At 42.9% G+C, this 25,408-nt stretch overlaps 1 protein-coding gene across 1 annotated transcript in view; it reads left to right on the top strand.

Moving 5' to 3' along the window:
* LOC134358527 (RNA-binding protein with multiple splicing 2) overlaps positions 1-25,408 on the top strand; it is a 128,317-nt gene that overhangs the window by 99,350 nt on the left and 3,559 nt on the right. The window contains exon 7 of the mRNA XM_063070851.1: positions 16,534-16,603. Within this exon, the coding sequence (XP_062926921.1) occupies positions 16,534-16,596 (63 nt within the window). The 3' untranslated portion in view covers positions 16,597-16,603. The remainder of the gene's footprint in view (positions 1-16,533; positions 16,604-25,408) is intronic.

The following is a 25,408-nucleotide window of genomic DNA, read 5'->3' as shown; positions in this document are numbered from 1 at the left end:
GTAGGTGTTTCCTCCTGTGGTGACTTGGATTGTGCTTGAATGCTTCAAACAAATATATCCTGTATCATAGTATATGAACATATTTCCCTCAATTCTCTTCCACTGAAGCCAGTGCATTGCATTTACTGTATATAAATTTCCACCTAATTGAACTTGTAGTGTAGGCTTTGAGGCATTCTGACGACCCTTGCAGTATGATTTGGCTCCGTAAAGGAAGAAAGGTGTGGAGGCTGTGCTCAGAAGAATGTCCAACTTGAAATTTGTGCCAACAAATACACAAATGCTCAGAAAGGAACTTTCTTTCTCAGGAGGTCCAAGACAAATTTGGATAGCAGTCATTTAAAATTTTGCATATGGGTTAACTGCAAGGAAACCTCCACTGGCAAATTCGTGGAAACTTTGATGTTGAAACTCCCCCAATCAGATTATCAATGTTTTCAGTTGGATGCTATCTCCAGACGCACAAATTGCTGGGTAGAGGGTGGGGTGTACAAAGAGATATGGGCTTTGGGTCTCTTCGTCTGGGAATGATTTAATCGTTGTGTTTTTTTAAATTATTGGACCCTAGTGGAATGGAGAAGCACTGGAAATCCACTTTGGAGATGTGTCGGAAAGCATGTGTACTGCCGAGCATTTTTGACCAACCATTTCTCCTTGAGCATTCGATTGTCTAGATAACATCATTCTTGGGATATTGCTGTGCAAAATATTTTCCCATGTGTGATAGTATTCCGTTAGCTGAGAGTACTGCCCTGAGGCAACCTTTGGATAGATTGTTGTTGAGACACCAATTGATTGTGTGAATTTTCATTGGTTAAAGTGAATTCCACATCTGGAGTATCACTTGTAAACCAGATATCCAGAGATTTGGCTAATTATTCTGTACACTGGAGTGTGTTTCAGGTTTTAACTTGGTACCTGGACTTTGGCGAATTCTTGGATAGACCAAATGCATCTTCTCATACAACCTGCTTCTGTCACTACTTGCTGGCCTAATCCATCATTGGAGCATGTTTGCTTTCCAACTTTATCCATGATTAGTGACGTTTTTAAACACTTGACTACAAATTCTTGGAGGAACAGAGCCCTTTTGGCCAAATGAGCTCGCGCGGCCCAATTACATCCATGCGACCTACCAACCCACAAGTCTTTGGAAAGTAGGAGGAAACTGGAGCAACTGGAGGAGATACATAAACTTCTTACAGGCTGTGTCAGGAAATGAACCCGGGTGGCTGATGCTGTAATAAAAGCTGAATGTCTCTCAGAGCTCCCATGGTCCTTCACAGCACCCAATTTATTGTCAGAGTATGTTTGTGTATGTTGCCATATTGTACTTTGAGGTTCATTTTCTTGCAGGCATTGAAAGGAAATTTAAAAATACTATGGAATTTATGGAAGTTTAAGAGACTACTAGACAGGTATATGGAGGAATTTAAGGTGGGGGCTTGTATGGGAGGCAGGGTTTGAGGGTCGGCACAACATTGTCGGCTGAAGGGCCTGTACTGTGCTGTACTATTCTATGATTCTAAATCTATACACAAGATTTCCTTGGAGGGTGGAGTTCATCACTTCTAATTTCAAAGTTCAAACTAGTGATTATTTTCAAAGTACACGTATGTCACCATATACCCTGAGGTTCATGGGCATTCACAGTAAATGCAAAGACACAATAGAATCTATGAAGAGTGCACACAATGAAAGTGGACAGACAACCAATGTGCAAAAGAGGATATGTAAACACAAGGAGGGATTAAAGTTGTGTGTGTCTCTGGGAACTCCTGTTCTACCTCTCATGGCAGTGAGAAGAGAGCATGGCCTGGATGCTGGGGTTCTTGAATGCTGCGTTCTACCCCGCCCCCCCCCCCCCCCAAGGCCATCCTCATACATGTAGATGTGGTCAATGGTGGAGAGGGTTTTGCCCATGGGCTGCATCCACTACTTTCTGTAGGGTTTTCAGTTCTTGGGCATTGCTCGTTCTATGCCAGGCCATAATTTATTTATTGAAATACAGCAGGGAATAGGCCCTGCTGGCCCTTTGCGCTGCCCTGCTTAGCAATCTCTCTCTTCTCTTCTCCCCCCCCTCCCCCCCCATTTAATGCTAGCCTAATCATGGGACATTTTACAATAGATCAACACACCTACCAGTACATCTTTGGATAGTGTGGGGGTGGGGGGGGGGGCGGCAGAACACCCGGAGGAAACTCGCGCAGTCATGGTGTGAACGTACAAACTCCTTGCATTGGTGGGAATTGAACCCAGGTCACCTGTACTGTAGTGTTGTGCTAATCAGCCTACACTATGCAACCAGTCAGAATACTTTCCTCCGCTTATCTATAGAAGTTTGTGTTTCTAGTTCTAATTTTTGTGTATTACCTTCCTTTGGCACAGAAGCATCCATTGAAGTTTCTGCATCCCTGGTGTGAATTAATTTTTTTTTTGAGCCCTCAATTTAAAATTTTTAAAGCAATTTATTCCTGGCCAAACTTTGTGCCCCCTGCTAGCCGGAGGCACTGCTTTGTAAGAAGGAACTGAAATTCTTGAAGTAGTTTTCTTGTGATAAAACATTAATGAGATCTCTCTTAGTGAAATAAAAGATGCAAAGTAAGAGGCTTGATGGACTGTTTGAGCATGTCTTCCCTCAGTAGGCGTTGGGGCTGGACTGGAACTAAGTGGTGAGGAGTATTCCTTCAACCCAACATTAAAGAAGAGGAATTCAAAATGTTATGAATCTTGTTTATTTCATCTATGGATGTAGTGGTGTTTGTTTGAAGCTGTGATCTATGTACTGTTTGGAGGTAATGGGTAGGAAATCTATGTCAGACTAACATTTGGGTAAGTTTTCAACTGAATTAGAATGTCTGAGTAGTTATGTGTCCTTGTTCACTGAACTTCACTAAACTTACACTGAGTTGTAACTTAGCGTGCTCCACCCAAAATCTGCATTGAGAGTTGCCCTCTGTTCAGGTTAGTGTGGATGGCATTTTTGCAATGTAATTTTAAATGGCTTTATCCCAAATACTGACGAATAGGGAAGTTATTTTGGAATGAGGAATGGTCTGTTTGCCACTTCATGTGTATGGAGGATTCCATAATTCAACTTTGTCTAGAAATAGATAAATAACTTAAATTATTCAATTTAGAAGTTGCCCAAATCCCTCTGCGTGTGGAAATTATTTTCACTTGATCTGCAGTGACATTGACCAAGTTAGAAGGGGAAATACCAAAGTCAACTTTTGGTTCCTTAACACAATGCTGGAGGAACACAGTGTGTCGGGCTGCATCTACGGAAAGGACTAGAGCTGACTTCTTGGGCCAAGACCCTTCATCAGGACTGAAGGATCCTTAAGTTATTGAATCTTGTGTAGGAAGGTGGGCCTAGCTGGTGAACCATTTCTCATCCAATCAGTCTCCATAAAGCTCATTGGCAGTGTCATTTTGTTACTTTCCCAAGACTTGGCTATTTAGGTAACTATAATGGCCAACTTTAACACTCCAGTGATTGTTTGCACGTTGTCTCATTCAGCTTAAAATACACTTTTCAAGTCTAAGGAGTGGATGTGGAGTTTCTTGACGAGGGCCTGGACTCCTTCTACAGATGCTGCATATATACTGCCCTGTAAAGGAGGGTTAGCAAATGTTCTGCAAGATTGGGGTGGTACAGTTCATAAGGAAATGTGCTCATTCTTGTTTATATCATTAATGAACTTAATGAGGCCAATTAGTCACTGGGACCTGATGACCTTCATCCTACAGTTTGGATATTGCTATGAAGATGGGCGATGTTTCTGATTGTCATTTGTAAAGTATCTTTGATTGTGGAGTCATGGTCATTCAGCACTAAAGCTGGCCCAGCATATCAAGATTCCTGTCTAGGCTTGTTCTGTTTTCCTGCAGTTAGCCCATATCTGCCTAAACTCTTCCTTCCTATACATCTACCTGTCCAAGTACCTTTTTAGATATGAATGCAGCTGCCTCAGCCACTTCCTTTTGCAGCTTATTCCATATACTGCCCACCTGGGTGAAATGTTTCCCCATATGTTCCTATTAAATCTCCCCTAACCCTAAACCTGCACATCTAGTTCTTTCAAATCTCTTACTAACTCTTCCTTCAGTTAGTCCTGACGAAGGGTCTCGGCCTGAAATGTCGACTGTACCTCTTCCTAGAGATGCTGCCTGGCCTGCTGCATTCACCAGCAACTTTGATGTGTGTTGCATCTAGTTCTTCATTTATTTTTTTTCCTTGCCCTATCTAAGTCTCTTAAATTTTTTACCTTTTATAAGATCATCCCTCATTCTCCTGCGTTCCAGAATAAAGTCCCAACCTGCTCTTCTCTCCATAACTCAGTCCCTCAAGTCCCAGCAGCACCCTGTAAAACTCTGCTACACTTGTTCCAGCTTTAAATAGCTTCCACAGATTGGAAACTAGCAATTTTAGTCATGAATAAGAGGAAAATTAGAACTAACCATTGTGATATACAAAGTGCTATAATCAGTTCAGTGGTAACAACTCATTAAAATAGAATTGGCTAGAGTTAACAATGGTCGAATGACCACCTGAGCCAAAGTCTAAATTGGCTTCCAACAGAACAATCCTATCCTATTCCCCTATAACCCCTCTCCAAACTCAGTGATACACCTGCTCTTTAATGCAATTATCTAATCAGCTAATAGTGTGACAGTGACTCGCATGCAGACATGGTCGAGATTCAGAGCAAACAGAATGGGGAAGAAATGTGATCAAAGTGAATGACATGGTATGATTGGTGCCAGATGTGGTGGTTTAGTATCTCAAACTGCCGATCTCTTGGGATTTTCACTACAAGTTTCGAGTTTACAGAGAACTGTGTGTGTGGGGGGGGGGGGTGGGAACAAAACACAAATCCAGTTAGCAGCTGCTCCGTGGGCAAAAATGCTTGGTAAGTGGGAGGTCAGAGGAGAATGGCCTGACTGATTCAAGGCGACAGTAACAAAAGTAGCCATGAGTTACAGTAGTGGTGTGCAGAAGAGCATCTCTGAAAACACAATGACCCTTGTAGTGGATGGGCTACAGCTGCAGCAGACCACGAACAAGCACTTAGTGGCCATTTTGTTTTGTAGGAAGTACCTAATAAGTGGCCATTTGAGTGTATGTTCCCTGTCACTGACTAACCATTTTAGTTTTTGCCATTTGGACTAAACTTGTGACCAAAAGGTAATTTGCAGCAGCCAGTGAACCTATGAACAAGTATTTGGGTTATGGGAGAAAACCAGATCATCTGAATAATGCCTTTATTTGTCAGGAGAACATTCCAAAGCCACTCAGGCAGCATCTGAGACCACGGTTGAACTTGCCTCTCTAGAGCTGAGGTGTGGTACTAACTATCTTCCTCGTTCCACTCTATGAAACTAGCTGGGCTGATTAGTGGTGGACTTGGGCTTCCAGGAGGTTTTTCTTTTTGCAAGTGGGTTTGAGTGCAGCGAATGAGACTGCTTTATCCAGTTACATGCAGCCTGGGTGAGACTTCAGATTGGGTGTTGTGTACAGAATCTGGTCTCCTAACCTGATCAACGCCTTATTTCACGACTTATTTGTGACGGAAAAGCGATGAAGCTTTAAGATTGACTCCTAGGTGGTGGGTTTGCGTGAGGTTCAGCAGAACAAGTCCATGTACCCAAGCTTAGAAAAATGAAGGAAGATCTCAGAAATATCAAGCCCTGCAAGAATTTTGCACAGGGTAGATGTGGAATGCTTCGTCAGGCTGAATGTCTAGAACCAGGGATTCTAGTTCAAGTCATTCGATGCTGAGACAAAGAAGCTTTGGCGGATGGGTGTATCTTTAATTCTCTAACCAAAAGAGTGAGACATCGATTTTTACAAAGGGGAAATGGGATTATAGGTTAGTGCAAGGAAAACAAAAAGTGTGCTACCCACCATGAATGGTAGAATAGGCACGAGGGGCTATGTGGCCAGTTAGTAAACTAATTTTGCATCCAGTGCTAATCAGCTTTAATGGAGCTAGGTCCTTCTGTTTCATTTAAGTCATAATCTTAAATTGTTGCAGCTTCTTTAATACCTTTTGCCTTTTTCATTCGATATCTCAAGTGTGGAAATGCTCTCAAATGTCCTGGATGTCAATCCTGGCATTGATTAGTTGCTCTAGGTTTTTTCTGACTTGCTGTGCTATATTCTATTTGTACCTACTTCAGAGCAATCGGTCTGTATCTGTTACAAATCAAAAGTGGGGATCTTTGCAGGATATATCAAGGTGCATGAGATGGAGTGAAATTCCAGATAATTTATGATGTAATATACCTATTTGTTAAATTTAGTGTCTAGTAGTGAACATCACCACACACTCCTGGATGTTAAATTTGCCATAGTGGTGCCATTTCTCACCAATATCAAGTTCCAAACTTGTCATGGAGACGTTGGAAAGTTTTAGAAGCAGAATGAGGGAATAGTTATTGGAGACACAAGGCAGATACTAGAAATCTTGCAACACAGTGCTGGAAGAACTCAATAGGTCAGGCTATGGAGGGGAATAGATGGTCAACATTTTGGGCTAAGATCCTTCATCAGGACTCATCTTTTGCTATTTCAGATATTCAGCTTCTGCAGGACCACTTCCACCCGCAAATCACTGGAACTTGTCTGTTTTGCTTAGACCAACTTCACAAATCTTGTAGAATACATAACTGGAATTGAATCGACAGGAATCTGAGGGGCTCTCCACTTGATGTGGTGGGTTAGGTATATTCTGAAGTTTAAGAAAAAATTGTGCTGATAACTCGAGTCTGAGCTGAGGAAAGCTGTCCTGTTTTCTGTCAGCCATAGTGCAGGGCTCAGAAGTGAGGCAAAGGAACATGGAATCATGTTCAAATTTTCTTGGGGTGGGGAAGGAATTGCTTTAAATGCCTGAGAGATGTAAACAAACTCCGAATGGTACTGACTACCCGTAAAGGAAGGGATAGGAGCATACCTTGGAGGTGTTGCTTCGGCTAGTCAAGTGGGCCCTTCGTATCTGGGCAAGGGGCAGGTGACCACAAGTAGAGATGGTGTTGGGGTGGGTGGGAGTGCGGAGAACCATGTTTCCCTCGAAGCATGGGAAGGAGATTAAAGAAACGCTGGCTCTACAATGTACACAAAACCACGGAGCAAAAAAAAAATTGGAGCAACACAGTGGGTCAGGCAGCATCTGTGGAGGGAAACGGACAGTCGTCGTGGGTTAAGTTCTTTCATCTGGAATGGATCTCTACCTGAAATGTAGACTGTTTCCCGCTACAGGTGCTGCTTGCTTGGCTGACTTCCTCCAACATCTTGGCTCTTTTTAGACATTAGAAATGACAGATGCTGTAATTTGGAACGTGACTTGCATCAACAGTAGGACTTCTGCAGGACACATTTCACTCCCCTTGCGTGCAGACACTTGGTTGAACCTATCTACTCAGAACACTGGGGTCTTGAAGCAAATTGCATTCCTGAATCTTAAACTAACCACATTCTTAATTATCCAAGTTTCATTGAAGCGTCAATGAGGTTTAGTTGAATAATGGTAAAACTAATTACCATATTTTTAAGACTTTGGAACTAGTATCTTGTTCTGCTTCAATCAGTTTAAACTGTTCTGATATCCTGAGATTTTTGCTAGGTCTTGGCTTTCCTGTTTTATTATGAGCTCTGCACTTTGAATTGGGGGTGCATTGATTTGCTGAAAAACTTCAGACAGGAGCCTCCGTCTTGGCATTGGAGACAATTAGAAGGACTTCCTGGATTGGTTCCAAATCAGCTGGTTTTGATTTGAAGTTCACCTGATCTACTGGCAGTGATTAGTTCCCTTGCGCTTTGGATTTGGTGTAGGTTTTATTCGTGGGGTGGCGGGGGGGGGGGTGGTAGGAGATAGGAATGTGATGGGAGGGATCCCGAAGTTCGGTCTCCATTTGTTTCATGTCATCAGGAATGTATTTGCCTTGATTTGTGTAAATGAGATTCAACAAATACTTTCATACTATCTTTCCCCCACAGTTAATGCTCCTAAAAATTGGTAAATTCTCTTCTGATCAGAAATTGCCTGTAGATCAAGACACCTGCCTTCTAGCCCTTTTATGGGTCTCCCAAACCTCCTTCCAGGAAACTGGCATCTTTTCACCTGATACAATTGTTTGTCAGCCACTAAGGTGATAACAAACATGGATGAACACTAACATTGGTTAGTGAGCAAGAGCCTGTTTGAGATGCCAAAGTATTTGGATGGACAGTAGTTGTTGGACCCTAGGTCATGGTCTCTGGAGGCTTTGCTATTGCCTGTGTGGTGGGGGTTGATGCTTCTGCTCATGTGGATGGGGGTGGGGGGGTGGTGCTTCAGGGGTTCTAATGCTTCTGTCATTCTTTGGGGTTTTTCTATTTTGTGGATGTCTGAAGAGTAAGGATTTCACATTGCATACTATATACATTCTCTGATATTAAAACCATTGAAATGTTGCCCTTTAAGGACTTTGACAAGGTGCTGATTAGAATGGCTGCCAGTAAATTATTATAAAGGACCATCTGAATATGCTTGAAGTAGCAAGGATAATTTAATAACCTTGAGGCTTTGTCACTTGTTCCTTTTTGCTCTTTGGGCCTCGCTAATTGGTTTGTGACAATGAAGTTATGTTGAACCATTGTTAAAGTCCATCCCTTTTGCTGTTTCTCTTCCACTGTTGGATGTCCCATTCATATTGACTCTTGTGGTTCTGCACAACTGCTCGTAGGCACTAATTATTTAACTACAGATGCTAAAATTGGTCATTCCTACCATCTTGAACTGCAAGGTTACTTGTAATTAAAATGTATGAACTAAATTAGATTATGCTCAGTTTTAATTCCAGCTGAAATTATTTCTCATAGACTGTTGCTATGGTTAATTATGTTCTTGCATACTCATGGTTGGCTGGCTTCAAAAGCAAATCCTAAATGAGCCTTTTTAGAATTTTAAACATCTTTGCCAAGTTTTATCACTTTAAATGCAGTCTGTCACATGCTTTTTTTTTTAATCACGGCTGTAACGTTCACTTGTATTTTTAAGAAGCTTCCCTGCTCTTGGGTCCCATCTCTTGCTGTGTTTATATTTTAAAAATCAGAAAGGGGGAAATGTTTCCTTTCTGGATATTTCATTTTGAAGATCATCAAAGCAGAAATGGACACGCTGTGCAGTGCCAGATGTTGTACCAGGACCTGGTCATGTCAATTCTCTCTCAGCTGAAGGCCCGCCAAATGCTTGTGCTTCACAACTGCTTTGAAATTCCATTGTGACTGCTGGATGCACACTTTTCTTAATCTTTAAATTGCTGTGCCATTTTACAATGTGTGTTTAAGCATGCAGGGCGTGAGTCATTCCCAACACATCCACAGGAAGATTACCAATGAGTCTTTGTCATTCTCTGGGTGACTTGCAACCCAGCTCCATATTTCTGAGATTTAGATGGTCAATCAAACTGAATTGACCTTGAATTGAAGCCCATCACACTTGTTGAAAATGCTTCAAACAACTTTGCCTGAAAGGCCTTTTCTTACAGAATGACTGAGTTTTGCATTTAGGCTCGTTTCACTGAGTTTTTCGCCATTTGTCCTGATGGATCTCTGCCTGAAACAGTGACTGTTCACTTCCCTCCAGCATTTTGTGTTGCTCAAGATTTCCAGCACCTCCAGTATCTCTTGTGGCAGGTCATAGTCCTACAGCACAGAAATGGGTCCTTTTTCCCCTCGTGCTGACTTCTCCCCATCTACACTGATCAGATTTTGTCCATATTAGATCGTCCTTTAATTGCCTCTTGAACAGAATATTTGTATGTGATTTCCTCCACCCCTGGCAGTGTATTCTAGATGTCACCTATTTTGTGCGTATATATCTTGCTCTTCACCTTTAGAACTCATTCCCCTCCTTTCTGGCAAAACTCCTAGATTTTTTTTATGTCCATACCATGTGGAAAAGATTTTTATTTCCCCACCTGTGCCTCTTGTAATCTGTATTGCCATCAAGTCGAGGGTTTTGTATCCTAGATTTTTTTTGTCCATACCATGTGGAAAAGATTTTTATTTCCCCACCTGTGCCTCTTGTAATCTGTATTGCCATCAAGTCAAGGGTCTTGTATCCATCCTCAAAATTCCATTTGAGTATTTACTACCTTGTTTAGCTCTCTTCTCTTTCCTAGGATGGAGTGCTTGTTGACTGTGCCAATATGATTCATTGCAACATGTGGGGATCTATTACTGATAGAACTCCTTTGCCAGAAATCTAGTGTAAACTCTTGCCCTCTGGCATTTGCCTGCAGCTCAGAGAGGCTAGCTGAGAATTGAGCTAATCAGCACTGAGATGTGTGCCGGAAGTTGCATCCTGATTGGCTTGATGAGTGTGGGCCTTTACATGGGCACTGGCAACTCCACATGTTGGCAGACTACCTGGATCCTGTGGTCTCCTTAATCACCCCATGATGACAGTGATGAAAGCTACTATCTTCCTCTCTGCGCAGTGTTCCAGATATCCCTCCCGGTTGTTCACTCAACAGTTATCAGTCTCTGATTTGAGGGAAGATGGCAGTTCAAGCCACGTCCACCAGGATCTGCTGAGGGAGACCATGCCATGGATCTGGTGGCCTGTCTATCTATGGAATTGGTCCTGTGCCTGGCAATGGCCTGCAAGAGGTGCAACCCCTAGCCCAATAATCTCAGTGCTAATTGATTAAACTGGCCCTTGTAGATCACAACAAGCCATTTGCAATTCTTTTGCTTTGAGATGTTCTTGCCTGGTTCCTGACACGGCTCCAGCAAGCATCTTAACTACAGAGGCACCTGCTTGTCACTGTTTGAAATCCTGGACCAAGCACACAATAACAGATTGGTACTTGGGGATGGGTTGAGTACTGGTCTATGATCAATCTTTTCCCCCTACACCCTGTGAATTCTAGGGAATTAAATTGCGTTATCACCCATTGCAACTGGTCTTTGAAACTTCAAGAGATTACGAGACCGATATGTAGGCCTCAGAACCCAATACTGCAGAATACTAATCATAGTATTCACTCCATGATCAGCATTCCATTAACCTTGCATTCTTATGTATTGTTTCATATTTAATGAAGTTATTGTGCTGCTTGGAATCTATAATGGTTCCTTGGTTCCCTTCATGTATTCCAGTAATAGTTCTTTCACCCATGCTCATCAACTTCCTTATCATTTTGCCTCTAACTTATACTTAAAGATAAATTACAGTAGCTAACCTACATCTCTGGAATGTGAGAGGAAACCCATCTTGCAGAGACTATACCGTCCATACAGAACTGCAGAGGCAAGGATTGATCCTGCAAACGAGGCCGATGCACCAACTGCTGCACCATTGTCGCCCAACTGTGCCACATCTTGGTCCACCTTTTAACAATCATTGATATTTAATGGAATTACTAGAGCTTGCCACATCACGGACTTTGGCTTGCCAATGAACAGACCTTGGAGCCAAACAAGGTATCTTGTGAGGAGCAAATCATGACAGCCCTCTCCCATTCCATCCTTTCCCTTCCCTCTCTTCCCACACCCCTATACACATTAGAGTTCACACTGTGGCATAGCAAGTAAAGCTGCAGAGGCCTGGGCTCAAACCTGGCCTCAAATGCTGTCTGTAGAATTTGCCTATTTCTCCCTGTGGGGTTTCCCCAGATGCTGTGGTTTCCTCTTGCATCCTAAAGGCTTTTGCCGATTAATCTCCTTGGTGTATGGTCCAGTGGTGGAATCAAGGGGCCAATGAAATGAGATTAATGTAAATGGGTGCAGTGTTTAAGGTGGCCTGATTGTACTGAAAGCCTTTTTCACTGTGTTGTCAGACCTCTCTACACCATTCAGAGGTCAAAATTTGAAGCAATTTGCTTACCTGCTTAAAATATCTCCCAAGTGCTCAGAAGCTTGATCAGAATTATCACTCTTCAGTCCAGATAGTCCTTCATCTATTGCATTGAAGTGTCATCTATAAATATTATCCTGCCGCACCTCCCAATCCTACCTCTGCCACCAAGCAGGGTGAGGGAGTTTGGGCATGGGGACATCACCTGCACCGTCCCTTGTAGGATGCAGGAGGAAACTGGAGCTTCTGTGGAAACACCATCCCTGAGGCAGTCTTCACTATTCCTGCACCAGACCCACACCCTAGAATTTTTAAACTAATATCAGGAAGGGAATGTGTTGGCTAAGGCAGCAGCTGATAATATTTGCTAAACTATTTGCTAAACTATTTGTGTATGAGTGGTAAACCCCGGCCTTTAACCACAATTTACGCAGTTTTTTTTGCCGGGGTGGGTGGTTTGGATAAACTGTGGTTCAAAGATGGTGGCATACCATGTCCACTGACTCATTTTTACGTTCTGCCTAATATTGTAATGTTCTCATGCAGTTTTATCTAACCATCTGACATTGTGTGGAGTAATTAACCAAGGAGTAATTTTCTGACTGGTCTCTGAACCTCATGTTCCCTCTATGCAGTGTCTGGTGCACTGTCCCCAAACTCATTTGACACATTCACTGGCATTTTAGTGCCCAGGATGTGTTGACCTTTGGAATGCTTGCAATGTTGAGATTGCATTGGGACAATGAGAACTTTGTTTAGTACTGCCATCTTGTGCCTTGCTCTCTATAAGGGGTGTGGCGCATGGCCAAGTGGTTAGGGCGTTGGACTAGCGATCTGAAGGTCATGGGTTTGAGCCTCGGATGAGGCAGCGTGTGTGTCCTTGAGCAAGGCACTTAACCACATAATGCTCCAGTCTACCCAACTGAGAATGGGTACTGGTAAAAATGCTGGGGGTTAACCTCGCGATAGACTGGCATCCTATCTGGGGGGGGGGGGGTGGAATCTTGTACTCTCAGTCACTTCACACCACGGAAACCAGCATAAGCACTGGCCTGATGGGCCACAAGGCTCGTGACAGACTTCAATCTGTATAAAGGCTTGTGGGCCAGGTTTGATTATGAAGTTTCCGCTGAAGCCACTGCTCTGAATCCTTTCACATCAGTCTAGCCAGGACCATTCTTGCTTGAACTCAAACTGATTCATACTTTTGAAATCAAAAAGCGAGCCTCCCATAAGACTTTTTGTTTCCCCTTTACGGACCAGCACTTCATTTGCCAGCTACAAGTGTGAAACAAGACTCAACTTTTGAAATGTTCATTTTTATAAAATCGGTTTCGGCGGTTTGGGTTTTAATTTGGATTGCAGTCACAAAGTAGATTAGTCTGGATATGTTGACTTCCTTTCCCACAACCTTCAGGGCTCTTGTGCTTGGAATTTGATCATTTGCACCTGACCTCCATTAATGGTGATTGAAAGCAAGATTAGAGTCTCACTTGCCCAGCTGTTAATTTCAATCCAAAGCAGAATGAAAGAATTTTCCCTCCTTTAATAAACGAGTTTCCTGCTGGTTTGAGGGCAAGATTGTGGGAATGTTTTACTATTTCATATCTGGTCATATCACATTGAGTAAATAAGCTGCCCCTTTTCCTACCTTTGAACTCTATTTACAAATCCATGCAGTATCCATATTTTAAAAAGTTGACTAAATGTGGATTTGAGATTGCTTATGACATGTTGCAGAGGCAGACATTCCTAGAGAATGCACATCTCCCAAGTGGAATTTTATTAACCTTATTACAGATGCAAGATTGGTCTAATACTCCCAATGCCATTTTTCCCTAAGGTATTCAGATAACTGACCACATCATCATCCAGATCATGATACTCAATCTGTATTTATAGGTTTTTCTTCACTTCAAGATAACTATCTTTGACAAAGCTAGCACATTTGAACCTTCCTAATTTACAAGTACAATTCCAATATGAAAGCTTTATTTTTCAAACTTTAGAAATTTGACTATAGCTTGTACACTGTCTTGATATGTGAATCTTGTCTTTGGCTTTCATCTTTTAGTTTTCAAACATAAATTTTGGAGATTAAACAATAAAATGTAACATTTAGATGGACAATTTAAATCTGGAATGCCCCAACTTTTCCTTTTGAGCTTCTATTCATTCATGAGATGTGGATGCAAGTAGCAATGTCAGTTTGTCCCTGAACTGAGGCAGTTGAGGATCAACTTTGGATCTGATGGTCACACAACCAGGCTGCAAACTTCTTTTCACTTTAAAATCCACAGTGGGTACGGTGACAAAACAGGCAATAAATGTGATTTGTTGCAATTACTCATTAGCAGATTAGTTTTAGCTGCTGTTCTCCAAACCAGTTTATCTTTTCAATGGCAAACAAGAGAAAATCTGCAGATGCTGGAATTCAAGCAACACACACAAAACGCTGGAGGAACTCGGCAGGCCAGGCAGCATCTATAGAAAATAATAAACAGTCGATGTTTTGGGCCGAGCCCCTTCACTGGTCCTAATGAAGTTTTGGCCAGAAACATCGACTACCAATTCCATAGATGCTGCCTGGCCTGATGAGTTTCCCCTGCATTTTGTGTGTGTCCTTTCAATGAGGTTTAATTGTTTTTTCAAAAACCTAGATAAGATGACCATAGCAGACCAGGGCTGCTGTGTTGTAAGTACCTCATTAGGTCAGGCAGCATCAGAGAGACAATCTTGTGTGTCTGGGGTACTCCCTCATAATCGAGAGAAGGTTTCAGGAGCAGAGGATGTGTTCAGTGGGGGTGGAATGCAAGACCAAGTGAGTAAATGTACATTTATGGAGCAGTGTGATTGACAAAAGCTGAGCCACATGGAAGCTGTAACTGGGAAATATAACTCTTTATTCATTCTGTAAACCCCCAGGAGCATCTAAGAAAATCTCAAACTTCTGACCTGTGTTCAATACTACTTCAATATAGAGAAATCTTTAACTGCAGTTTCATTTGCTGTAATTGTACTTTAACATTTTGAATGTTATGTAAATTTAGAGTTGCATATTTACAATGGTAGCACACACCAGCTAGCAGAACCTCTTTGAATATTCAATGCTGGTGCCTGTTCCAAAAGCCTCGGAGAAGTGCCAGACACCCAAAATAGATCCCTTTTGTTACAATGTTGAAGATGGCTCCATAAATATAGAACTAACCAAGATTAAGTGACACAACAGATCTGTCCTGAATTGTGCATCAAGTTGCTGGGATACTCCTTTTAACAATGTGCTAATAGGAACAGTTATCCATTGTGCATTTTCAGTGGGACCGAATCAGAATGTAATGACACAAGTCCTGTTGAAAGGTCTCTGCCTGAAACATCAACTGTTCACTCTTTTCCATAGATGCTGCCTGGCCTGCTGAGTTCCTCCTAGCATTTTTTTGTGTGTGTGTGCTTGGTCTTCCAGCATCTGCAGATTTTTTTTTCCTTGTACCAGTGGAAGTAAATTCTGTACAAGTTTAATTGCCTGAAGACTAGGTTCTCATTTCAGTTAATCCAGGATTACTATTCATAAATATCATAACCAAAGAATGATTCCTAACAACCAGATACTTTGGTATAATATGATGCTAATTGTAAGAATATGGGACATGCCCAACAAGTGAGACAATGCAAGTAAAGAACAATGAGATTGAATGCTAGGGAGAAAAAACAGTTCTGCTACTTGCAGAAAGAGCTGTCTAACCAAAACTGCAGATGCAGTATCAAGTCAGGAAGGTGATGGTGTGGCCAGATGCAAGATACGATTGATGTCTGCATTGGGCTTTGCCTTAACAATATGTGAGGGCAGAGATGAAGGATCTCTGAATTAGTGGAAACTTGGTCACTCCTGCAGGCACAATGTAGGCCCTCTGTAATCACCGGGTACGCATTTGGTGGAGGGAACACAGTGCAACACAGAAAACTGGGGGGAAAAGTGCAAGATGCTTCACCCAAAGCAATGTTTGAGCCGCGTGGCAGGAAGAGAAGAGGTGAAAGGACTAAGTTTGTGTTTTGTTCAGTTGCATGGAGAAAGGGACATAACTGGAGAGTGGTTTATGGGGATAGGAGTTATCAAAGGAGCAACCTTTTATGATGGGGAGGAGGCTTGCCCAGTGGTGGAAATTGTGAGTGGTGATCTGCTAAATGAAGAGGCTACTTGGTGGCACTTGAAGTTGAGGGAATTTCTTTTTGCCTTCTCCAGAAAATTACCTGCAGTGCAGTCATGGGCCTTTTAAAGAATACTACTATTATCTTGACTATTTTGGAAAGCCCATTTCATTCTTGAATTCTATTCAAAATTGTTTTTTTTATCCATGAGTAACATTTCACTCCCAGTTATGGTTTAGACCACTTTTCAAATCTAGGGCAATTTCAGTTTGCCCAGGATACTTTCTAAGTTGATAGAATAAGTTCACTAGCCAATGGGAAGGGTTTTCTGGTGGCTAACAGTTTTGGCTGCTCTAATTAAGACATTAAATACATTTCCTTGTCTGTAGAGTCAGTTCAGTGGAGTTCTAGATTAGTGCTGTAAGCAGCCCATGATGCCCAAAATGCAAGTCTGCAAACAAAATTAAAACCTTGCTGCTCTGTGCCGACTTCCCAAAGCTGATGGATTTGAAAGTATAATGAAGTGATTTATTTGTTTCAGATGCGCTGGTACCCTCCATCTGAAGCTTCTCCGCAAGGATGGAAGTCCCGTCAGTTTTGCTAAGTATTTAGTAAGTATCCTGATGGTATTTATCATAAATGCTTGCACTGTTCACTTTCACCTCCCTCATCCCTTTCCCCCTTCCCTCCTTCCACCCCCCCCCCCACCCAACCTGCCAATGTGCATCACTTTTACTCCAACTTGTAAAAGCCAAGGAAGTAAACAGAAGATTCTAGACTTTGGAAATCCACAGTAAAATTCCTGAAGGTACTTGGGTCAGGCAGCATCTATGGAAAGGAATAGAGTTCATGTTTTAGACTGAGATCCTTCCACTTGGCCAAAAATACTCATTCCTTATTCCTCTCTAACTGCTGAGTTCCTTCGGTACCTTGTGTTAGTGTAGTTTAACCTTCTGTTCTTGACCTACAATGGGCTGAAATTGGTCAAGTTAAGACTGCTAATTTTTGCTTTGACAGCCTTGGAAAGTCCTCCTAATTAAGAGTTTTCTCCGTGTTAAATCTGCTCAAAGTTACTTGTCCTGAGTAATAGTTTGCTTCCAACTTGTGGGTTGTAGCATTTTTTTTCTAATGTGCGTGATTTGCTGTGCTGACTAAGCATGCAGCTCCCTCCCTTTACCTGTGACCATATAATGGGCTCAGAGCTTTTGTCTCATAAACACCTTTACCCAAAATTCTTTGTTCATCCAATTTCATCCAGAGTTAGTGAATCTGCTTTCTGTAATCACAATGCTTCTGGTTCTCTCCTGTATTCCAGTTGCCCTTCAGCTAGTGGGAAAAGACCTTCAGAGCCCTAAATGTTTCCCCTTGACAAAAGTTGTTGAGAAATACAGCATGGTAGCAGGCCCACAGTGAGCCCACACTGCCCTGTTACACCCATCAGCAGAAAGCAGCTGATTGGGCAATTTTGAGGTCAAGTGACCAAGCAGTTTGATTGGGCAATCGAAAATTGAAAAGCTCAAACAAATAGAGGGGTAGCTCAAGCAGAGCGGCCAGTGAGTGAGTGGGCCAGTGAAGGAGTGGAGCTTTGAGGCTTTCGCTCGAGAGGTTTTGGCAGTTGGATTGTGCAGTCAAGTCAATCAAGATTTGAATAGCTCAGACTCAGCAGAAAGCAGCTGACTGGGTCATTTTGAGGTCAGGTGACCAAGCAGTTTGGGCAATTGAAAATTGAAAAGCTCAAACAAATAGAGGGGTAGCTCAAGCAGAGCGGCCAGTAGTGAGTGGGCCAGTGAAGGAGTGGAGCTTTGAGGCTTTGGTTCGAGGTTTCGGCGAGAAGAGGCGGAGGACGAGCTTGCTCCCAGAGAGGTAAGGCCGGGTAAACTTTTAATTATTTTAATTAACTTAGGAGTTGGTAATGGAGGCAGTAGATAGGGCAGTCCAGTGCTCCAATTGTAGGATGTGGGAAGTCAGGGACAGCACAATTGTCTGACTACACCTGCAAAAGGTGCATCCAGCTGCAGCTCCTGTCAAACCGAATTAGGGAGCTGGAGCTGGATGAACTTCAGATTATTTGGGAGGCAGGGGCAGAATTAAACAGGAGTTACAGAGAGATAGTTACCCCTAAGAGTCAGGAGACAGGTAACTGGGTGACTGTCAGGAGAGGGAAGGGGAATAGAGAGACAGACAGCAGAGCACCCCTGTGGCCGTTCCCATCGACAATAAGTATACTGTTTTGGATACTGTTGGTGGGGACGACCTACCAGGGACAAGTTGTAGTGGTCGCGTCTCTGGCACCGAGACTGGACCCTCAGCTCGGAAAGGAAGGAGGGAAAAGAGGAGAGCAGTAGTCATAGGGGATTTGATAGGGGGACAGATAAGAGGTTCTGTGGGAGAGATCGAGAATCCCGGATGGCCTGTGGCCTCCCTGGTGCCAGGATCTGTGATATCTCTGATGGAGTTCTGGGTATTCTCAGGAGTGAGAGTGAGCAGCCAGATGTCGTGGTCCACGTGGGGACCAATGACATAAATAGGAGTAGGGATGAGGTCCTGAAGAACGCATATAGGGAGTTAGGAAAGAAGTTTTCAAGAGTGGTAACCTTGGGATTGCTGCCTGTGCCGAGAGACAGGGTAGGAACAGGAAGTTATGGCAGACGAATGTGTGGCTGAAGAGTTGGGGCAGGGATTCAGATTTCTGGATCATTGGAATCTCTTCTGGGGAAGGTCTGACCTGTAGAAAAAGGACAGGCTGCACCTGAACTGGAAAGGGACCAATATCCTGGCGAGCAGGTTTGCTTGAGCTGTTGGGGAGGGTTTAGACTAATTTGGTGGGGGGGTGGGATGGTAATCAGAATGTGAGTGCAGAGATTAGGATAGAAGGACAAGAGCATGATGCTGTGTGTTCTGAGTTGGTGAAGAAGGACAGACAGGGGACAAAGCATAAATGTAGCCAGTTAGAGGGGATGAACCTAGAGCATGGACCAGTATGTGGAACTACGATGCTGTTACTGAAACTTGGCTGGAGGAAGGGCAGGATTGGCTGATGCAGGTACCGGGGTTAGGTGTTTTAAAAGGAATAGGATGGGAGGATAGCATTACTAGTCAGGGATAGTATCACGGCTCTAGAAAGGGAGGACGCTGCAGAGGGAGTGTCCACTGAGTTGGTGTGGGTGGAAGTCAGAAATGGGAACGGATCAATCACTGTGCTGGGAGTAGTCTATAGTCCCCCAAATAGCCCTCAGGACACTGAGGAGCAGAGAAGCAGGCAGATTTTAGAATGGTGCAGGAAATACAGGGTTGTAGTTAGGAGTGATTCAACTTCCCTCATATTGACTGGCACCTCCTGACTGCCAGGGGGTGCATTTGTCAGGTGTGTTCAAGAAGGATTCCTGACAGTATGTGGTCCGGCTGACAAGGAGAGGTCGTACTGGATCTAGTTCTGGGTAATGAACCTGTTTAGGTGGCAGAGCTCTTGGTGGGGGAGCATTTTGGTGAGAGTGACCACAACTCCCTTAGCTTCAGCATAGCTATGGAAAAGGATAAAAACAGACACAATGGGAAAGTGCTTAACTGGGGAAGGGCTAACTATGAAGGGATGAGGCAGGAACTGCCGAGAGTAAATTGGAAACAGATGTTCAAGGGTGAAAGCACAGAAGTAATGTGGAGGAAGTTTAGGGACTACTTGTGCTGAGTTCAGGGTAGGTTTGTCCCACTGAGACAAGGAAAAAATGGTAGGAAAACGGAACTGTGACTGACGAAACACATGAGGCAACTCGTCAAGAGGAAGCAGGAGGGGCTCATGAGAAATATAGGGTAGCCAGGAAGGAGCTTAAGAAAGGATTTGGGAGAGCTCGAAGGGGGCATGAGAAGGCCTTGGCATGTAGGATTAAGGAGAACCCCAAGGCGCTCTATGCGTATGTGAAGAACAGAAGGATGACAAGAATGAAGGTGGGGCCGCTAAAGGGTAAAGAAGGCAACGTGCCTGGAGGAGGTTGGGGAGGTCTGAAATGAATACTCTGCTTCAGTATTCACAAGTGAAAAAGACCTTGATCAGGGTGAGGTCAAAATAGAACCGGCCTGTGTGCTAGACAATGTGGAGATTAAGGAAGAAGTGTTGGATCTTAAAAAACATCAAGATTGGTAAATCCCCAGGGCCAGATGTGATATACCACAGGTTGCTGTGGGAAGTGAGAGAAGAGATCGCTGGAGCAGTAGCTATGATCTTTGAATCCTCTGGCTGCTGGGGAGGTGCTGGAGGATTGGAGGACGGAAAATCTAGTTCCCTTGTTTAAAAAAGGTATTGGGGAGAATCCTGGGAACTATCGACCGGTGAGTCTTGCGGTCGGTGGTCTGCAAACTATTGGAAAGGATTCAAGGATTCTTAAGAGTAGGATCTACGAGCACTTGGAGAAGTACAGTCTACTCAAGGATGGTCAACATGGCTTTGTGAAGGGAAGGTCGTGCCTCACGAGCCTAATTGAGTTTTTTGAAGAGGTAACAAAAGAAATTGATGAGGGTAAGGCGGTAGATGTGGTCTACACGGATTTTAGCAAGGCATTTGACAAGGTCCCCCACGAGAGACTCATCCAGAAAGTCATGAGGCATAGGATCAGTGGAACGTTGTCTGTTGGGATAAAAAAAAATTTGGCTTACAGGAAGAAAGCAGAGGGTAGTAGTGAAGGAAAGTATTCTGCCTGGGGGTCAGTGACTAGTGGAGTGCCACAAGGATCTGTCTTTGTGATTTTTATGAATGACCTGGATGAAGAGGCGGAAGGATGGGTGAGTAAGTTTGCGGACGACATGAAGATTGGAGGAGTTGTGAATGGAGCTGTGGGTTGTCGAAGGTTAAAAGAGGATATAGACAGGATGCAGAGTTGGGCAGAAAAGTGGCAGATGGAGTTCAATCTGGATAAGTGTGAGATGATGTGTTTTGGAAGGACAAACCAGAAGGCTGAGTACAGGGTTAATGGTCGGTTACTTAAGAGTGTGGATGAACAGAGGGACCTTGGGGTTCAAATCCATACATCCCTCAAGGTCTTCTCTGCACAGGTTGATAGTATAGATAAGGCCTATGGGATGCTAGGCTTCATTAATAGGGGGATTGAGTTCAAGAGTAGAGAGGTCCTGTTGCAACTCTACAAATCTCTGGAGTGACCACACTTACGAGTATTGTGTTCAGTTCTGGTCACCTCATTATAGGAAGGATGTGGAAGCTATGGAGAGGGTGCAGAGGAGATTTGCCAGGATGTTGCCTGGATTGAAAAACAAGTCTTATGAGGCAAGGTTAGCAGAGCTGGGACTTTTCTCTTTCGAGTATAGAAGGATGAGAGGGGACTTGATAGAGGTCTACAAGATTATGAGAGGCATAGATAGGGTGGATAGCCAGTACCTGTTTCCCAGGGCACGAATAGAAAACACCAGAGGGCATATGTACAAAGTTAAGGGAGGGAAGTTTAGGGGAGACATTAGGAGTAAGTTTTTTTACACAGAGGGTTGTGGGTGCCTGGAATGACTTGCCAGGGATGGTGATGGAGGCTAAAACATTTAAGGGTATTTAAGAGCCTCTTGGACAGGCACATGGATGAAAGGAAAATAGAGGGTTACGGGGTAGTGTGGGTTTAGTACATTTTTTTAAGGAATATATGGGTCAGCACAACATCAAGGGCTGAAGGGCCTGTACTGTGCTGTAGCATTCCGGTGTCCGTGACCAACTAACCTACTTACTTATCCATACTCTTTGGAATGTGAGGGGAAACCGGTGCATCTTGAGGAAAGTCGTGGGGAGCCTAAGCTCCTTGCAGACAGTGGCAGAACTGAACCTGGGTCTCAAAACTTATGAATTTTGTACCAATTTCTCAATTGCATTTCATAAATCTGTGGCTCTGTTGCTGCATCTCTTGTATTTTCTTAGACCTTTACATCCTTACCAGAATGTGAGAACAGGTAGTGGTGACGCACTGTGCTTAATACTCTACCAATGATTCTCTACCAAAGTTTCTTCCTTGTAACTTGCTATATCTTGTGTTACAGGCCTGCTCCCTTGGCCTCTCCCTTTTATTGCGTGGGTGAACACCGAAAATGGATACTAAGCTATCAAAAACAAATACTTTTACATAAGATTTGGAAGGGTGTAGAGATCAGTTGTTTCCTGGAAGTTTCTTGGGATCCTGTTGCGATATTAATTAGCAACTGGTCCTAAATGCCCTTGTTGAGAGACTAATATTACTTTATATTACTGGGTTAAGTTTCTTTGAATGAAAATTCAATTGCCACCTATGTGTTTTGCCATGTAAGCTGGTATAAATGGGTGTAGCACAGACCGTGGATCTGCCTTGTGCCCAACATGTAGTTGGCATGATGCGAGCAAAGTTGGAGAGTTGTACAGAAAATAAACTTTTCAGCCCAATGAGTCCATGTCCAAACTTTCTAGAGGTCTGTGGTCTTGCCTTTCCACACGTGATGCATTCATGGCCAGAAAATAATCTACTTAAATATCTCTTCACTTCCAAACATCTTGTCCTTTTGTAGTTTGGAAGCAATTGTCACCCAGTTTACCCCTTGAAGAATGTTTTGAGAACTAGTCCAATGTTACAGTTACAGTTGCTCCAGGCACTACATAGTTTCAGCACTGGCTGGAAAAACTAGAAATGTGTCCTTGATGGGCTGGGCACAGCAGATTGGCCTTTTTTCTGAATTACATGAAGTCCTTTAACCCAATAACTTCTGGATCTCAAAAGCAATGATTTGTGGCAGTGGTGGTGAACCTTTTAGAGTGTGTGCCCAAATTAGTGATGATCAAAAACAAACCTCTCTCGTGCAATGGTAAACTAGACTAGATTTTTCATTGCCTAATGAATTAATAACAATAATTCTGGACTTTTACAGAGAAAGGGTGAGTCCTGTTGCTTGTGTATTTATTATTTCAATGAATTGTTATGTATAATCATTAATGTTATTGTGGCAGGGTTTGAAGAATCGAGGGGTGACACCACATGCCAACAATTTTTTTACATCTGGTATTTTGGGCATGCATGCTGTAGGCTTGTTACTGGTGATTATGGCTTTGAATTTACAAATACACATTAGACTAATTGGCCTGCTCTGCTATTTAATAAATTTGACTGATCTGATTGTAACCATTGCATGCTTCCTTACCCATAGTGACCTTCCCATCCTACCCCCTTTTCTTACAAATATTTAGTTTACCTTTTATCCAAAGACCCTACCATTCTTCATGACCAAAGTTTGTAACCTTTGCTGGATTTTGCTTTCATCATAACAAGGTGACCCACATATTTTAAAACAGTGAACCAACAACTCCCCCCCGCCCCCCCCCAACCTTTCTAGATTCTAGTACAAGAGGAAACATCCCCTCTGCATGTAATAAAGCTCCCTTGCCTTTTGAAACTCCAGATACAGGCCTGCCTGTCCATTCTTGCCTTACTACCCATTTTAGTAAAGATTCCCTGAATTGCTTTCAGTGTATTTCCATCTTAAACTGGACTCTGACACCACAAGTCCATAAAATACCGGAGCAGAATTGGGCTATTTGGCTCATCAAGTCTCTGCCATTTCATCATGGCTGATCTGATTTTCCCCTTGGCCTCATTCTCCTGCCACTTAATTCCCCCTCTCCTCCTCCTCCTCCCCCCCCCATATCCCTTCATGTCCTGACCAATCAAGAATCAATCAACCTCTGCCTTAAATGTACATAAAGACACAGCCCCCACAGCTGCCTATGGCAATGAAATCCACAGATTCAATGCTCTGAGTAAAGAAATTCCTCTTCATCTCTGTTCCAGAGGACACATCTCTAAGATCAGAGGATACAGCTTTCGAATAGACTCTCCCACCACAGGAAGAATCGTGTCCCTCTCCATTCTATCAAGGCCTTTCACCATTTGATGGATTTCAATTAGGTTATTCTTCTGAATTCCAGTGAATACAGACCAAAAACCATCAAATGCTCTTATGACAAGCCATTCAACCCTGGAATCAATTTTTGTGAACCACCTTTGAATCCCCTCTTGTTTCAGCACATCCTGTCTAAGATGAGGGGCCCAAAACTGCTCAAAATACTCCAAATTGGGCCTGGCCAGTGCTTTATAAAATCTCAGCATTACATCCTTGCTTTTATATTCTTGTCTCTTGAATGCTCAAATTAACTTTGAGGGAATCCTGCACAAGGTCTCCCTAATCTCCTTGCACCTCAGTTTTTTTTGTATTTTCTCTCAATTTAGAAAATAGTCAACCTTTTATTTCTTTTGCCAAAATGTATGCCAACACTGTTTCATCTGCCGCTGCTTTGCCCATTCTCCTAATCTAAGTCCTTCTGTAGCCTCTCTACTTCCTCAAACTACCTGCTCCTCCACCTATCTTTGTATCATCTGCAAACTTTGCAACCAAGTTACTCATTCCATCATCCATCCAAATTGTTGACATGTAACGTAAAGAGAATCGGTCTCAACAGAGACCTCTGGAACACTACTAGTCACCAGTAGCCAACCAGAAAAGGGTCCCTTTATTCCCAGTCTTTGCCTCCTGACAATCAGCCACTGCTTTATCCATGCTAGAATCTTTCCTGTAATACCATGGGTTCATAGCTTGTTAAGCAACCTCACATGTGGTACCTTAGCAAAGGTCTTCTGAAAATCCAAGTATTTATCAATTGATTCTCCTTTGTCTATCCTGCTGGTTTTATTTCTTCAAAGAATTCCAACATATTTCTCAGGCAACATTTTCTCTTGATATCTTATTGACCATAGCCTATTTTATCAAGTGTCTCAATGTACCACAAACCCATGTCCTTAACAATCGACTCCAACATCTTCCCAACCACTGAGGTCAGACTAACAAGCCTATAATTTCCTTTCTTGTCTTTCTCTCCCTTGAAGAGTAGAGTAGCATTTGCAATTTTCTGGTATTCCAGAACCATACCAGAAACTAGTAATTCTTGAGAGATCATTACTAATGCCTCCACAATCTCTTCAGCCACCTCTTTCAGAACCCTGGGATATACACCATCTGGTCCTAGTGAGTTATTTGCCTTCAGATTTTTCAGTTTCCCAAGAATCTTCTCTCTAGCTATGGTAACTTCTCACACTTCATGACCCCTGACACCTGGAACTTCTACTATACTGCTAGTGTCTTCCATGGTGAAGACCGATGCAAATACTTCAGTTCATCCACCATTTTGTTGTACCCCATTACTCCCCCTCTGGAATTTTTTTTTCCAGTGGTCCAATATCCACTCTGTCCTCTCTTATACACTTGGGGATCTGAAGAAACTTTTGTATCATCTTTAATATTATTGGCTACCCTACATTTGTGTTCCATCTTTAACTTAATGACCATTTTTAGTTGCCTTGTGTAGGTATTTAAAGGCTTCCCAATCCTCTAACTTCCCACTAAATTTTGCTCTA

This window comes from Mobula hypostoma, chromosome 18 (assembly GCF_963921235.1).
Source record: "Mobula hypostoma chromosome 18, sMobHyp1.1, whole genome shotgun sequence".
Classification (NCBI taxonomy): Eukaryota; Metazoa; Chordata; class Chondrichthyes; order Myliobatiformes; family Myliobatidae; genus Mobula; species Mobula hypostoma.
This window is presented reverse-complemented; position numbering and strand designations above follow the sequence as displayed.